Source organism: Malania oleifera, chromosome 2 (assembly GCF_029873635.1).
Source record: "Malania oleifera isolate guangnan ecotype guangnan chromosome 2, ASM2987363v1, whole genome shotgun sequence".
Classification (NCBI taxonomy): Eukaryota; Viridiplantae; Streptophyta; class Magnoliopsida; order Santalales; family Ximeniaceae; genus Malania; species Malania oleifera.
The window spans coordinates 136,394,303-136,411,437 of record NC_080418.1 but is presented as its reverse complement, the minus strand read 5'-3'; the positions used below and the strand labels follow the sequence as shown (position 1 = coordinate 136,411,437).

Below are 17,135 nucleotides of genomic sequence, written 5' to 3'. Positions count from 1 at the left end.
TGGTGAAGAGTAACCAAGAACGTGAAAGACGTAAGTCCCGGGGCGGATCTCAATTGCAGTCCGAGAAGAGGAAAGACATAAAGTGTTTAAGGTGTGGTAAAATTGGGCATATAAGACCAGAATATCCGGAGTGGAAGAAAGGGAATGCTGAGAATCAGCAGGGTCCATCAAAATCTACAAATGTAGTGGTAGGAGACTCAAGGAGCAGTGATGGTGATATGCTATGTGTTTCATCGGGTTCAAAGTGCCTCACGGATGATTCTTGGATCCTAGATACCGGATGCTCTTATCACATGATAGCAAATAGAAAATGATTCAACACCTACAGACCAGTTAATACTGGTCATGTTTTGATAGGAAATGATATTTCATGCAAAATATTTGGTATTAGAAATGTTAAAATCAAAATGTATGACAGTGTTGTGAGAACTATATGAGATGAGATTTAAGGCATGTACCGGGTCTAAGGAAGAATGTAATTTCTTCAGGCACTTTAGATTGTAACGGATATAGTTACAAGTCTGAAAGTGGGGAAATGAAAGTGTGTGCAGGCGACCCGATAGTGATGAAAGGAGAAAAGGTAGCAGCAAATATCTATGCTTTGCAAGGTATCACAGTTGTAGGTGGAGGTAGAGCTGCAGTTGTGGAATCTGAGTTAAATATTCTGTGACATATGTGATTAGGGCATATGGGTGACTGCATATATTCAGATGTTTGAGGACCGGTGAGAATAGCATCACAAGACAAACATATGTTTTTCGTGGATGTATCACGAAAAGTCTTGGTTTATCTCATGTGGCACAAGTCTAGGGTGTTTACCAGGTTTAACTTGTGGTTGAGCTGGAGAACCAAACCGGAGAAAGATAATCAAGTCAAACATTAGGACTAAGTACGCTGGTTTTGTTCAAGAAGGATTGTGTGCAGGGCAGGTAACATGTAGGGCTTACAGTGAACTTCTTGGTGAAGTCAGTGAGTATGGCGCGTTTCTCATATGACCGATTGCCAAAGGTATTTCTAGATGAGAGAGTTGTATGTGAATTGTGGGCTGTTTTTGCGGTAAACTAGTCAGGTATGAGTGAATGTCCACTGGTGCACTATTCTTGTGATGGAGGATCTAAGCTTGGTGTTATGTCCGGGCAGTACACCTTTCTGGGGTATAAGAAAGGTGGGTGAAAGCTGGGTGATCAAGTGGCAAACAAAGGGGTGATTGAGGACATAGCTTTCAGTGAGAAAGTCATGGGGCAGTGTACTCAGGTAAAAGAAGAGAAACAAATATTAGAAAAATGCGGCAACAACAAACATGTAATTCAGGTTGAGCTAGATACTCAGGGCAGAAATGCGGGAAGTTCTATCTCGGGTCAACCGTATCACAGTTTAAATGGGCATGTGATGCAAGTGGAGCAACAGACTTAGGGTAGAGATGACATGACATTGTTCATATTGTAGGGAGTTTCAGCTCGAGAGACCAGCACGATCACGGCGGGCCCATGTGCACTATCAGACCACCAGTCAGGTACAAATTTAGCATTCTAATGTTTCATGTATTCATTACTACCTGCAGCAAGGTTCCTACTATTTTTCAAGTTGCGGTGCACGGCAAAGGAAAAGTAGATGGTTAAGTGCTATGCTGGAAGAGATGAAGTCATTGTATATGTACCAGATATGGGACTTGGTGAGGCTTCCAATGAAGACGAGGGTGATAGGATGCAAGGGAGTGATTTGTTGTTTGTGAATGACATGTTATTGGCTAAGAAGGCTTTGACTGAGGCTAATCAGTTGGGAATTCTGTTGACATGAATGTGTTGGGTACGGCCAAGAAGGATCTTGGTTTGAAGATTCACATAGACAGAGTTGTAGGGAGATTAGTGTTATCTCAGGGTGGCTTTGTGGACAAAGCTAGAGGGAGATTAGTGTTATCTTAGGGTGGCTTTATAAATGGAGTCGCAAGGAGACTTTGTTCGCCGTCCCAAAGGGTTCTGTGGAAAATCAATGTAAAATGTCTACCGCTCGGTACCCAAGGACGGACTGTGATGTCCAGGATATGTGAAAGGTCCCCCATGATGGTGCAATGGGGTGTTTTGGCAAGAAACATAGTGGATCGTCAGTTGTGGGATTTGTTGAAGACTATGCAAGGGACTTTGGTAATAGAAGGCTTGCAGCAGCTTTTGTGTTTACTATTGTGGGAAGGCCTTGTTGGAAGCCTAGGGTGAAGTCTTCGGGTGTAACATCTACAACTTGGTGTTTGTCTCCAGTTGCTAGACAGGAAGCGGTCCCCAACATAACATCCTAAGGTCAAGGTGGAGCAACGGGCTATGTTTTCGGGTTCTCCTAAGGAGTGTATATTCGCCAAGGTGGAGATTGTTGTGATATGTGGCTCATATACTCGATGGGATGCCTGTACAAGGAGAAGACATAGTGGAAAAATCATAGTGCTGAGGAGCAACAAGTAACCGTCGAAAATTTGGCCAGGACCGTCGACGGTTTGGTACCAAAATTCGGACAATTTACATTTTGTTTGAAACCGTCTATGATTTGGCCCAATCCGTCAATGGTTTGGCTCGGGAACCCAGCCAGATTTTTGAATTTTGAAAGAGAGGCATTAAGTTGGTTGGGGTTTGTAGGAAAACGCTCTGGGAACTTTATATATACACTATTTTGGGTGTATTTGTAATGTAATAAGATCATTGTAAGTATCTTCTAACACCAAGATAGTAAAGTACTTTGTCAATTGCTCCCGTGGATGTAGGCATTGTCAAACCACGTAATTCCTTGTGTTGTTTCCATTGCTTTTAGATATACTGCATGGTTGTGTTCTATTTCTTTCATTGTTTGCTGCATTTAATTTCCGCTGTGCAAATACAATTTATATAACAAAATTTGATTAAAATATAATTAAAATAATGAAAAATAAAAATAATGTAAATTAAAGATATTGTAATAAAAAGGTTGCCCTTTTTGTTTAAGAGTCTACACATGGAAATATAACCCTTGACAATCTGCAGAAAGGAGGGCTTACAGTCACAAATAGGTGTTTTCTTTGTATGGCTGATGCAGAATCAATCAACCACATTCTTCTGCACTGCCTTGAACAAGGAGCTTGTGGAATTTGGTTCTATCCTTGACTAGACAGCAGTGGGTTACGGAAAATTCAGTTGGAGAGATTTGGGCTTGGAAAGGCATCAGAGCCACCAAGGAGAAGTGAAAGGCTTTGAACCTCATCCCTCATGTCATTTTTGGTGTGCTTGGAAAGAAAGAAATAAGAGAGCCGTCAAAGATGCAACTAATCAGCTTCAGATTTGCAAAAGAGAGTAGTGGACTGCTGTCGTTTCCAGCTAGCTTAGTGGGCAAATTGTTAATGATCTGTAATCCTTAATGTTTGTGACACTCCCTAGAGTGGTTGATGTTTTGTACCATGGGTTGGCATCCCCCTGATGCCTTGCTAATATAAATCTCTTTACTGATAAAAAAAAACGTAAAAAAATAGTAATTACTTAATAATTTTAATTTTAAACTAACTCTGTAGTACACCAAGTATAATCCTATGGTATATAAAGAAAGATGATACTGCTCCAAATCAAATGAATAGACCAAAAGTCACAATGAAAGTTGCAAGCATTCCTCTCCACCAAAACCACCCACAAAACAGCCAAAACTGCATACCACCATAGCCTGCTCACATTCTTGCACCTCCCAAAACCTCTTTAAGTACTTAAGAAGAAAGCCACCAACTAAATTTATATGTTTTTAAAGATACATTTTTCATTATTTTAAACTCATTATAATCATATTTTATTGAGGCTGGGCTTCTTGGATCAGCAGAAAAGTTGCTCCTTTGTAACTGGCTTGTCACAGGTTTGAGTCCAAGGAAACAACCTCTCTGCATAAAAAAGCAAGTGCAAGGATATGTACACTGTAACTAGGGATGAGCATTTGGTTAGTACGGTTAATTCAACTAATTAACCGAAAAATTTCGATTAAAAAAGCCTCATACCAAACCAAACCAAACCGAAATTCCATATTAACCGAACTCAAAACCAAGCAAACTGAATTTCTGTTAAATCGGTTAACCGATTTAATATTTTAATATTTATATAAAACAAATAATACACATATTATATTTAAACTTTTAATATATATAATATATATACAAACAACAACAAAACCAAGCCTCAAGTCCCACTAGGTGGGGTCAGCTACATGAATCCTTTTTCGCCAATTTATGTGATCATAGACAATTTCTTTTGACAGATTCAAGGATATTAAATCCTTACGCACTATCTTCTCCCAAGTTATTTTAGGTCTACCCCTACCCCTTCTACCGTCCCTCATAGTAATTAACTCACTCTTCCTCACTAATGCATTATGTGGCCTACATTGCAAGTGTCTATAACATTTGAGTCGTCCCTCCCTTATCTTATCCTCTATAGAAGCTACACCTAACTTACTGTGAATATGTTCATTCCTTAATTTATCTTTCAATGTTATACGGTTATACCACTCATCCATCTAAGCATTCTCATCTCGGCAACTTTTACTTTTTGCATATTATATTTCTTCGTTGTCTAACATTCCAATCCATAAAGCATAACTGGTCTTATAGCAATCATATAAAACTTTCCTTTCAATTTTAAGGGTATTCTACGATCACATAGCACATTTGAAGCACTTCTCCATTTTACCCAACCTGCCTTAACTCTATGCATTACACCATCTTCAATTTCTCCTTCAGCTTGCATAATAGATCCAAGGTATCGAAATCTACAAGCGTTATTTATTTTTTCTTCATCAAGTTTAACTTTGTCTCCAATATTCCTCCTATTATAACTAAAATTACAGTTCATATATTCTGTTTATCCTAAAGCCTCTAGATTCCATAACTTCTCTCCATAATTCTAACTCAGCCTCTACTCCGTCCCTAATTTCATCACTTAATACAATATCATCTACAAACAACATACACCACGGAACCTCCTTTTGAATACTCTTAGTCAATTGGTCTATCATTAAAGCAAAAAGATAAGGACTCAAAGCAGATCTTTGATGTACACCTATGGTGATTGGAAATTCTCTAGTTTCTCCATCTACAGTCCTTATACTAGTCATTACTCCATCGTACATATCCTTAATGACATCAGTATACCTACTACATACACACTTTTTTTCTAAAACCCACCATCGAACTTCCCTAGGTATCATATCATATGCTTTCTCAAGGTCAATAAATATCATATGCAAGTCCCTCTTCTTTTTCCTAAACTTTTCCATTACTCTTCTTAAAAGATATATAGCTTTTGTGGTAGATCTCCCAGGCATAAAACCAAATTGATTTTCTGAGACCTTCATTTCTAGCCTTAATCTTTGTTCAACTACCATTTCCCATAGTTTCATCGTATGACTCAAGTTTAATTCCACAATAGTTATTACAATTTTGAATATCTCCTTTATTTTTGTATATAAGTATTAAAGTGTTTTTCCTCCATTCATCTACCATTTTCTTAGTTTTTATAATTGTATTAAATAAATTAGGTAACCATATAATTCCGTTATCACCTAAGCAATTCCAAACTTCAATTGGGATGTTATCCAGTCCAATAGCTTTCCCATTTTTCATCTTTTTTAGTGCAAACTTAACTTCGTTACCTCTAATTTTGCGAATAAATCTCATATTTTTAGTATTTTCCTCATTTGACAATTCTAAGTTTAAGCCCTCTAGTTGCTTTCATTAAACAACTTACTAAAGTAACTTTGTCATCTTTCTTTAATGTCTTCGTCCTTAACCAAGACAATATCATGCTCACTTTTTATACATTTTACATTTCCTAAGTCCTTACTCTTCCTTTCTTTAGCTTTAGCAAGTTTAAATATCTCTCTTTCTCTGTCTTCAGCAAGCATCAATGTCTCTGCAGCAGCAATACCTCAACTCCATCACCAAACCTTGAATTTCGATTGAAGAATTCCCGCAATCGCTCATTGCTTTCCATATTTTCCAATCAATTGATCTTGGTGTAGAATTTTTTCGCTGCTGGCATTAAATTTTCCAGCCGACATCAAGGGGTACTTCCTGCTGTATTTCACAGCAAGCCGTCAATGGTGTTGTATTGGGGCATCCAACTTTGCCTGAAATTAACCCCAAGGTTTCACACGTCAGCCCTAGAGCTCTTCTGCTCAGGATCCAGGTTTTGAATTGGATTCTTACAAAGGTTATCTATGCTTTTCAATTGAAGCATTTCTTTTTTTCGTTGTGACCAAATATGTTTTAGCTTCTTTTTTGGCCGCCGGTGAGATCTTCTCAATCTCTTGATCTGTTTTTTTTTTTTTTTTTTCTCAAATGTCCTTAATTGGTGGTTAGTAAAGTAAGTTTTGAGTTATAGGCTTATCATATGCATTTAATTTCTCATTTTTTGGATCTCAAGACAAAAACCTTTTGTAACTCTTGGAGTATACAAAAATTTTCCAAAAGTACCATCGCACGAGTTTTTTTATTTTAGTCTAGCTTTGTTTCACAAGCCGAATTTGCATGCTCTAGATTTTAGGTTCATTGCGATGAACGTGTGATTTTTAGATCTAGTTCTAGGGTGTGCTTTAGAAAATTGTCACCTAACTGTAGGGGTAGGTTAGATAATTTTTTGTTTTAGTTTGGATTGCTCAAGGTAAGTTGTATGGGTTTTTAGTTTTTGCTTCTCTGTCTTTGTGAAACAAGTTCGCATGAACATATAAAAAAAAACACACACACACACACACAAAATTGTTGATTCTTGTACTTCGCCTATGTAACACAAATTATCTTTGTACACAATGTCGGTCCCAAGCTTGAATAAAGGAGTAGGGTTGCGTTAGGTAACTGACAGCCAATATAAAACTTGACATCTTTAACATGAATCCTTACCAAATATTCACTAGGGTGTTCCCTATGAGCGACACTTTGCACTTATACCACTCGAGTGCAATGAAAAATTGAGAAGGGTGGAGTAGACCGGGTCAATCTAGACGGGAGAAAGTAGAGATGTTAACACAAGAAACTAGGATTAGATTAACAACTTGGAATATAGGGACACTCATAGGCAAAAGCATGGAGATAGTGGAAATGATTAGAAAGAAAATTAACTTAACCTGCCTTCAAGGGATGAAATGGGTAGGGAGAAAACTATAGAAATTGAAAAATATGGATTTAAACTTGGGTACACTAGAAAGGAGAAATATAAAAATGGTATGGGGATCATTGTAGAGAAAGACTTAAAAGATTATGTAATATAAGTTAAAAAAATAGGGGATAAGATTATAAAAATCAAGATAGCTCAAGGCCTAGTGTGTAAGCTCCCCAAATAAGCTTAAAAGAAAACCTTAAAAGACAATTTTTAGGAAGATATGGATAGTATTATGCAAGGGAAACAAATGTTTGAAAAGATATTTATAGGAGCTGACTTTTTTTTTTTTTTTGATCAAAATGGGGTAAAATATATTGATCAAAAGAATACTTACAAATACACTGGGCATTCCCAGGTCAAACAAAATACATCATAACCCGGGCAAGGAGCTGACTTGAATGGACACATTGGGAAGGACAATATAGGTTATGAGAGGATAAATGAAGGTCATGGATATAAAAATGAAGCTAGTGATACAAGTTTATATTTTGTCATATCCTACGATTTGGTCATATTGAATACCTACTTTATAAAAAAAGAAAAACATTTAATAACTTCAAGAGTGGGCAAAATAAAAGCCAAATAGATTTCTTCTTAACTAGGAGAGGGGATCATCTATCATGTAAAAACTGTAAAATTATCCAAGGTGAAAGTTTGACTACCATAGTAGTTAAAAGCGTGCCAGGGAGCAAGGTGCAGTGAGGCGAAGAGGCTTGCGCCTCAAACCAGGTGGGGCAAGGCGACTTGCAAGAGGGGACACTAGGAGAGACGAGGCGCAGTGGGGCGACAAGACACAGTGAGTCCCGCCTTGTGAATTTTTAATCATCTAAAGGAGAGAAAAAGCCACAGCCAGACCCGTAGCCCTCATTCGACTCGAACGAACAGAGCCCTAGCCCCTTTCGGCCCTTCGAAGCCCTTCATGAGTTCGTCTTGCACATTCGAACCAACAGGAGCCTTAGCAATCCTTCGAACCAGCAGCATGAGCTCGTCCACGAGCCTTTGAACCAGCTGGAAGCCTTCACAAGTTCGTTTCGAACCAGCAGGAGCCCTCGTGAGTTCGTCTGCCTGCCTTCGAACCTTCGTAAGTCTTCTTCTTCTTCTTCTTCATCTTCTTGCGTCCTGCTTCTTCTGCTGTTTGCGTTCTGCTGCCTGCTGCTTCTCTTCTTTTTCTTCTTCTTCTTCCTGCTGCCTGCTTGCTGCGTGCAGCGTGCTGCTGACTGCTGCCTGCTGCTTCTCTTTTTCTTCTTCTTCTTCTTCTTTATATGTAAACTTATAAATTAAATATTTCGTTTAATTAATGTAAGCTTATAAATTATAACTAATACATAATATTTATTCTTTTTACTGAAATTTAGCTACTGTTTTTTAATTTGTAATATTTAGTTTAATTAATGTAAGTTTATAAATTATAACTAATACATAATATTTATTCTTTTTATTGAAATTTAGCTACTATTTTTTTATTTGTACTCTTTTCTTTTGATGTTGAACTATGTTGAATTGTTGATGCTTTTGGGCTTCGGTCCTGGCAATTTTATTAAATTTCCAATTTTATTATTGAATGTTTTGGCATTTTAAATTATAATATTACTAGATATTCATATGTTCATATATCAATTACCCCAAATACACATTTTAAACGCGCCTTCGCCTAGCGCCTCGGCTTCAAAGACCCTTTACGCCTCGGCTCGCCTTGCACCTCTAACTACTATGTCAACTACACAACATACAGTCATAATATTAGACATATACACACACTAAAAAATGGATGAGAAAAAGCAACATAAATCAATGCAAGAGGACTAGGTGGTGGAGCTTGAAGGGAAAAAATATAGTAAAATTCAAAGATAAAATTATTAAAGAAAGTGATTCGACAATAGGGGATAAGGTAGCTGCCAACACTATGTGGAATAGTGTGGTTAACTCTATTATAAACAAAGCAAAAGAGGTTTTAGGTAAATCTTGAGGAAGATGCTCAAGCAGTAAAGAAAGTTGGTGGTGGGATCAAGATGTCCAAAAAGCCATAAAGACAAAAATAAACCATATAAAACATGGCAAAGTTGTAGAAATATAAAAAATCTAGAAAAGTAAAAAGAGGTAAAAATACAAAAAAGGTTACTAGTGAAGCTAAACATAGAGTTTATGATACTTTATATACTATACTAAATATAAAAGGAGAGAGACATTTATAAACTTGCTTGAGGTCGAGAAAGAAAATGCAAAGATTTAGATAAAATATAAAATGTACAAAGGACAAGAACGATAATGTTTAATCAATGAAGAAGTCATAAAAGAGAGGTGGCAAATAAACTTTAATTAGTTGTTTAATGAAAACCAAACTGAAAGCTTGCGCTTGGAAGTGAAAAATGAGGAAAAGACTAAAAAATAGGAGATTTATTCACAAAATTAGAATCCTTGAAGTTAAGATGGCTTTAAAAAAAAGAAAAGTGGGAAATTTTTAGAACCAAATAACATACCAATTAAAGTTTGGAAATATTAAGGGGATAAAAGAATTATATGGTTCTTTAATCTATTCAACACTATGATAAAAACTAAGAAAATGTCGAAGAAATTGGGAAAAAAAAAAAAGCACAATAATACCTTTATACAAAAACAAAAGCAATATTCAAAATTGTAATAACTATCGCGGAAGTAAGATTATGAATCATACGATGAAACTATGGGAAAGAGTAATGGAACAAAGAATAAGACAATTAACAAGAGTTTCAAAGATTCAATTTAGTTTTAGAGAGGTCAAAGCCATTATCTTTCAATAAGATTAATGGAAAAATTTAAGAAAAAGAAAAGGGACTTGCATACGGTTTATTGACCTAGAGAAAGCCTATAATATAGTACTTGGGGAAGTTTTTTGGTGGTTTTAGGGGAAAAAAAGAAAGGGGAGTCCATAGTAGATATACTTGAGGTCATTAGGGATATGTATGCTAAAGTAACAACTAGCATTAGGACTGTATGAGCGGAATCTGGAGAATTTTAATCACAATAGGTGCACATCAAGTTCTAATTTAAGTCCTTATCTTTTTGCTTTAGTGATTGATGAAATCACTACGAATATCCAAAACGAGATCCCTTGACATATGTTGTTGCAAATGATATTGTATTGATTGATGAAAGTAGGAGCAGTGTGGAATCTAGGTTAGAACTTTGGACAACTGTCATAAAGTCTTAAGTTTTTAGGATGAATATGAATAAGACAGAATTATGAAATGTAATTTCAATAACATAATGAGTAGCATTGGAGAGAAGATTAAACTTGATCATCAAAGACATTAATAGCACTAGTAAATTTTGATATCTTGGACCTATTATACAAGCAGAAGGAGAAATTGAAGAGGATGTATGCATAGAATTAAAGCAGGTTGGTTAAAATGGAGGAGTACGTCAAGCATTTTGTGTGATTGTAGAATACCCTTAAAATTAAAAGGGAAGTTCTAAAGACGACTATAAGGCCAGTAATGCTTTATGGATTAGAATGTTGGACAACTAAGAAATAGCATGTACAAAAAGTAGAAATTGTGAAAATGCGAATGTTAAAGTGGATGAGTGGTGTAACACTAAAAGATAAATTAAGGACGAACATATACACAATAAACTAGGCATAGCACCAGTCGAAGACAAGATAAGAAAGGGGCAACTTAGATGGTTTGGGCACTTGAAACACAAGCCTAGTAGCACACTTGTGAGGAGCAATAAGCTAGTTATTATTTCTGACATTAAAAGGAGTACGAGTGGACCTAAAATAACCTAGAATAAGGTTGTGAGGAAGGATTTAATAGCTCTTAAGCTAGAGGAGGAAATTGCCTAGTAGCACACTTGTTGTTGTTGTTGTTGTTGTTGTTGTTGTTGTTGTTGTACATTTCATTGTTCTGAAAGTAAAAGTTCATAACTAATATAAGCCAGAATCCCTCAAGCCTTGTGGCCTGTGTTCTGAACTTGCAGGCAATAAAATACCTCACCCAATGCCTTCACCCTTTAAAAAATACAAATTCTAACAAAATCTTAGACGAACCAAAGGGGCTAAGCTTTTCTTCCTTCACTACTACAACATGCCTAAAACCTCAACAATTGAGGTTGACTACATGAATGCTCAATCTATTGCAACATCCTCTAAAAGTTTGAGCACTATGAAATCCTTCCAACCTATACGTCGTTAAAATGGGCAGCTCTACTAATCAAATAAATACCAGTTCTATTGCAATGAAAGATCTTAGGTCTATGAATTTATATAAATATACAATAACTGGTTGTTCATCTCTATAACTATTCCTTGATAGATATCAGTATTTATAAAACATTTTGAAGTGGTTTTCTTTGCCTTGCTTTGATTTCCAGATGTAGGTTCTTTTGCAAGAGTTCCTTCCACTCATATTCAGCACAATAGGAGAGCTTTGATCTCTTGAGTTTTACATTGTTGGCTGAATTTTTGTGCGTGTGTTCTAGGGGTGCACTTCTTGTCCTCTGTCTTGGGTATTTATTTATTTTCAAATCAAAAATTTTAAATACCACCTAGGTGCCTACATGCCAAAACTTGGAAGCTCCTAAAGGCAAGCATGCACTTGTTCCCACTCAAAAACGTGAACCTCTAAAGTGCAAGCCCCCCACATCTATGCCTAAACCACTACCTAGTACCTACAACATCCAGCTCACCTATAGCCTCATCTATTGAGCTGAATCAAGGAGACAAGTGTTGCTATTAAATTCAGCAATCTTGATTTGTTGTCCATGCAACTCTAAACGTTTCTATCAAAACAACGACAAATAAATCCCTTCCATTATAATATCAAATTCAATGTAAAAAATCGAAAGATTTGGATTCCAGATACTTCTAGCATTTTCCTTGCAAGTCTTTCTTCTCCCATTAGTCCATAATTTAAATTCAAACCATTTTTTCTTTCAATGCTTTTATTTGGAAGATTACCCGCTGAAAGTTAGGGCATTTGTCTAGAGCATTGTTCTTAATCAAGTCAATACTAGTAGCTTTGTTGCAGAAAAGAAGCCTTATACGACAGTCTCCCAGGAACCTTTTGGAAAAATTGAGTGTTAAGTGCTAAACATCCAATTCAAATATGATTCCATGATCCCATTTAGAATTTTAACTTAAACCAATCATTGAATCTAAATATTAAATTACTTAAATCACTTGCTATTTAAAACCTGAATATGTGTTGTTTTTTAATTTTAAACTGTCTAGAGCAGAATTGTTTGGTCTAATTAACAAGTGACTGCATAAACCAAAGTTTTTAATTTAATATTAATGATATTTTTCTTGTCATATATTTATTTAATATTATAAATATTGTTAGACAAAAATAGAACATTTTATTTTAACTTTGACAATTTTTTTTTGGGATTAGATCTTGAATTTATCAATATTTCTTTATCAAAAAGTTTTAACAGTGTTTCAAGTTGTGGATCATGCACACACATACACATGCACACACACACATATTATAGTTTTTATGGCTTTTGAAATTGAAAGGTGCTCATAATTTCTTTATTAATTTATTTTTTTTGCACCAAAAAGCAATCAGGTCATATTCCAAATTAAGTTGGCATGAGGATTTGAGGTGATCGAGGTCTTCATATTAGTGAAAATGGAGGATACAACATTTTCATGGGGACAAGTGAAAAAAAAAACACTAATTAAGACTTCGATCAGTTACAAAAAATCAAGAAGAAGCAACGGCAAAGAAATTGAAGAACAAAGAAGAAGAAGAAGAAGCTACCACCCACATAAGGGAAACTAGTGCACCTTGTTGCCTTGGCAAACCATTGGAAGGGGAAGCTATTGCAAGCTAGATGAGCTTCTTCATCAAAGGTGATAGATGGGTGGTAATTGCAGCCTATCATCTGTAGTGCGGATTGTCAAAGGCTATAGAGTTTCATTTGTGTTTTGGACTTTCAGCCAATTTTTTTTTCCCTAGACCTCTGAATTTTCTCTCTCACCAAATCAGATATAAGAATATGTTTGATTCATTCAAAACCAATTTTAGGAAAAATAAGAGCTGCCACCAAACGTGATTCAAGCATAGCCTCTATTCAAAAGCCATTTAGATCAACTACATGCCCCCTTAGTGCAATCTAAAATAACCTATTTGATATCATCGAAAACTAGACACTATACTTTTCTTCTTTGAAAGTTCTTTTATCTAGAAATACAGGGTCTTGAAGGTTGTAAGGAGGCAAAATTATTTGGCACTATGCCATTTTCATGTCTATTTAGGGGGCATTCAGCTCGGGTTATTCTCAGAATTCCAGGGAATATAATCTATGAAATGTTGTGCCCTTCTTTCAGAACTCATGGCAAGCATCTTGGATTCCCTAGAAATACAAGATGCCCCCAAAAAATGGGTATTCAACACCCATATCTCCCGTAGGTAATCTTGCTTCATGGGGCAAAAATTACCAAATATTTATTGTCTGTAACAAGATTCTCCCTTGTTCACTAATAATAATAAAAATATTATTATCATTGTTAATACTATGGGTATTATTATTGTTTTCCCAATATTCTCATTATGCACTATTATAATAATAATTATTGTTGGTTTTTCAATATTCTTATAACTATTCACTATTATTATAATTGTTATTATTATTATTATTGGTTTTCATATTTTTGTTATTATTAATTAATGACAATACTTACTGTTATTATTATAAAAAATTTATTATTAATCTTATTATTTGTTCTATTTTCATTACTATGAATATTACCAAAAAATATTCCTAAATTATTATTTTTTATTTTAATTTATTTTATTATTATTAAACTGCCATTATTACTTTCATTTTTACGATTAAATAATTCCAATTGTCGTTTTTGCCGTGGTAATTAAACTATCACAAGTAAAGGGCATTTTGGTAATGTTATTGAAATAGCATTAGAATACCCATGTGATTCCAAACAAAAATATTCCTATGTTATTCTAAGGCGTAAGAAACCCTTTCCAGGAGAGCGTTGTCCGTTCAGGAGGCATTCAGGACAACCCAAGTGATGCATCTCCTCACTGTATTTGATTGGAATAAAATGCAAGAACAATGTCCTTTGATCCTCTATGGAGCAATATAGTTTTCTTAGCTTCTCTTTGGTGTTCAGCTTCTACAAATTTTAGAGGACATCCCTGAATGATATATCAAGATTTTGGCACTAGAATTCCTTACTCCATTGGTTTACTTTTTTTCCTTTAGTTCTGCTTCTCGTTCTTCAGAAGATGTCCTAGCCTCTTTCTGTATTCTTTTCTCTTCTTAATATATTTTTCATTATATGAAAAGAATCAAAATTTTCATCCTTTGCTTTATAGTGACTAATTAAGCTTTTTTTTTTATTTTTTTAGTCAACATGAAATGGTGAAGAGTAGGCATAACAATGTGTTGATCACTTTAAAGCACCTTCAGTTGATTAAAAAAAAATGAACACAAATTCAGTCCCTAATTACCAAAATGATGCTGGTAAGAAAAGCACAGTGGAAAAAATAACAAAACAGTGCCTAGACCAAGTAAAAAAAATTTGCATAGCTTCAGAGAAAAATGGTAGAAATTCAGAAAATTTAGAAAGAATGCAACTTCCCACCACAGTGATGAAGCAGATATCTTTCTTACCCTAAAAGTATCCAATATTCCCAGAATAGCAATTAAGGCTTTCCTAATCACCAAATGAAGCCTTAGCTAAAAACACAACATCGTTAACACTCATGAAACTAAGAATCTCATTCCAAATAATCTCTCCCAAAAGTTTGTACAATGTCACTATAGACAACTAAAGGGCTAAAAAGGGTGACTCCAACTCAATTTTTCATTGCTCATACACCCCTCAAATTATTGCAAAACTAACACAAAGGGGAGATATGTAATGCTTATTGGAAATCATTACATATTACAACGTTTTCAAAAAGACTTGAAGATTCAAAATCCACCCCCCGCCCCCAAACAATAAAAACCATTCAACCGACAATAACTTCCAGTTTGGTGTCCCGGAAAAATGCGAGGGGAAGAAAAACTAAAAAAACAAAAATTGAAACCTTGAACTTTTCACAACTTAAAAGCCGAGAAAACGAAAATGCTCACACAAGCAAATCCTAATACGAACCCAAACATAAGATCCGAGTCTCTCCATACATTTCTTCCCTGGGAAGCCAATACAGAGGAGCGAAGAAACAGCATACCGTGTTTGAAGCTCCGATTCTGGGACGCTCGAGAGCCGCCAAAGAAGCTGACATTTTTCACATACTAATATGAATGCTGCAGTAAGGACATGTAGAGTGTCCTCGATCGAGCAGTCACTACTCCAAATGCTCAACATCTCAAGCCAGCCAATCGCCCCAATACCCACCCATAGAGTCGGGCAGTCGGCGCCGAGTTCCAATCCGCGCAGATTCGGAGATCGAAGAGTGAACACTCGGGCTGAGAATCGCCAAGATCTGAAGCTAGGGTTTTGAACGGATACCGGATGGCGAGTAAGCAGAAGCACCAACCAAAGCACCCTCTCTCTCTCTCTCTCTCTCTCTCTCTCTCTCTTATCTGTGTTTGTGTCTCTCTCTCTGTCTCCTCTCCGTAGTGCGATTAGGTAGAGAGTAATAGTGGCCGCGGTGGTATATTGGCATTTGATTATGTTCTTAGTCTTTGCTTTTCAACTACTTTTGGTCAGACGGAGGACTCTGGTGAGAAGGGAGAAACAACTGGGCTTTGTTCCTCTACGGTCGGCACGGGATTACACCTGCCATCTGCGCAGAAGGTAAAATTAAAACTCGAGTCCATACAAAACAGTTGATTTTTTAAGTCAACTTTGCATAATCATAACAGAATTGCTTTTGTAAATTTACATTATTGAAGGTAAATTTTAAGAGGTAAAATAACATGAAATGGTCAAAGTCTTTTTCTTGTTAATTAACTGAGAGTTAATAAACTTGAGTAAGGGTAATGGTAGCTTTCTTATTAATAGTAGAATATGAGATTTGAAATTAAAGTTTTTGAACCTAAGTTATATTTCCTTTTTTCTTGGTGCATCGTATTTGGTAAGTTTTAATTAAAGATTATATAGTGAAATAAAGTTGTTCACGTGTAAAATGGGTTTAGGGTTGCGTGTAGATTATTTATGTAAACAAACATAACTATAGTGTCACACATAATTTTTCATACAGCAAATCAAAATGCATTTTTAAATAGAAGCCACGTAATCACAAGCCAAATCGATTCTTATCTTTTTACTACACCAGCCAATAATATTTTTTTACTAAAATTTAAAGCATTACTAGTCCAACTCCTGCTCTCGCTCCCGCTGCTCGTGTTGAGTTTCTATTGTTCATCTCACCGGTTTAATTTAGTACCCCCAATGAACTTTTATCCTATTTTATTGTTTTTTAATATTTTTTATTCTTTCTACTTTGTTCGGAGCAATTTGCAATAAATTTTTTTTTTAATGTTTTGCTTCAAGGATAAAATCAAATTAAGTTTGGAGAGATAATGTTGATGCTTGCTCATTTATCCACTCGTGTTCACTTAATAAAAAAAAAATAGTAGTGAGGACATTGTTGGTTATGTTCGCTTATCTACTCATTCATTAAAAGTATAGTTGGATATTCCTATGAAATTTCAAAAAATAGAAATATAGCTAAAAATAAAAAATATACTCTATTTTGATAATATTTCCAAAATTGAAATGCATTGAAACCTTTACATAAATGCACATTTATTTGTATCCTCTTAAATTAGTTATAGGCAGGTGTGTTGCTTGTGTAACATATTTTTATACATTACAAATAATATTTTCTAGGTAAGAATAATCAAGTTTTTGCAAATTAATCAATATTATTTTGAGAACAATAATGTACAGTAGATAATAATTATTTAAATCACAAAATGAAATTTTACACATTAATCATTATATATTTTTGTTTGTAGTTAATAAGATTTTTGTAAGGTTATTGAAAATTTCTTAAATTAGAGTTCGTTTATACATAATTATATTGATTT

At 35.2% G+C, this 17,135-nt stretch overlaps 1 protein-coding gene across 6 annotated transcripts in view; it reads right to left on the bottom strand.

Annotated features, from left to right (window-relative positions):
* Positions 1 to 15,805, bottom strand: part of LOC131149033 (rho GTPase-activating protein 7) — a 115,199-nt gene extending 99,394 nt beyond the window's left edge. For 3 of the 6 annotated variants that reach the window (XM_058099074.1, XM_058099071.1, XM_058099072.1), the window contains exon 1: positions 15,329 to 15,793. In XM_058099074.1, coding sequence (XP_057955057.1) covers positions 15,329 to 15,382 — 54 coding nt within the window. In that variant the 5' untranslated portion in view covers positions 15,383 to 15,793. Of the gene's footprint in view, positions 1 to 15,328 lie in introns of all 6 variants that reach the window. The other 3 variants (XM_058099073.1, XM_058099070.1, XM_058099069.1) reach the window with 2 other exon arrangements.
* Between the last annotated feature and the right edge of the window lie 1,330 nt (positions 15,806 to 17,135).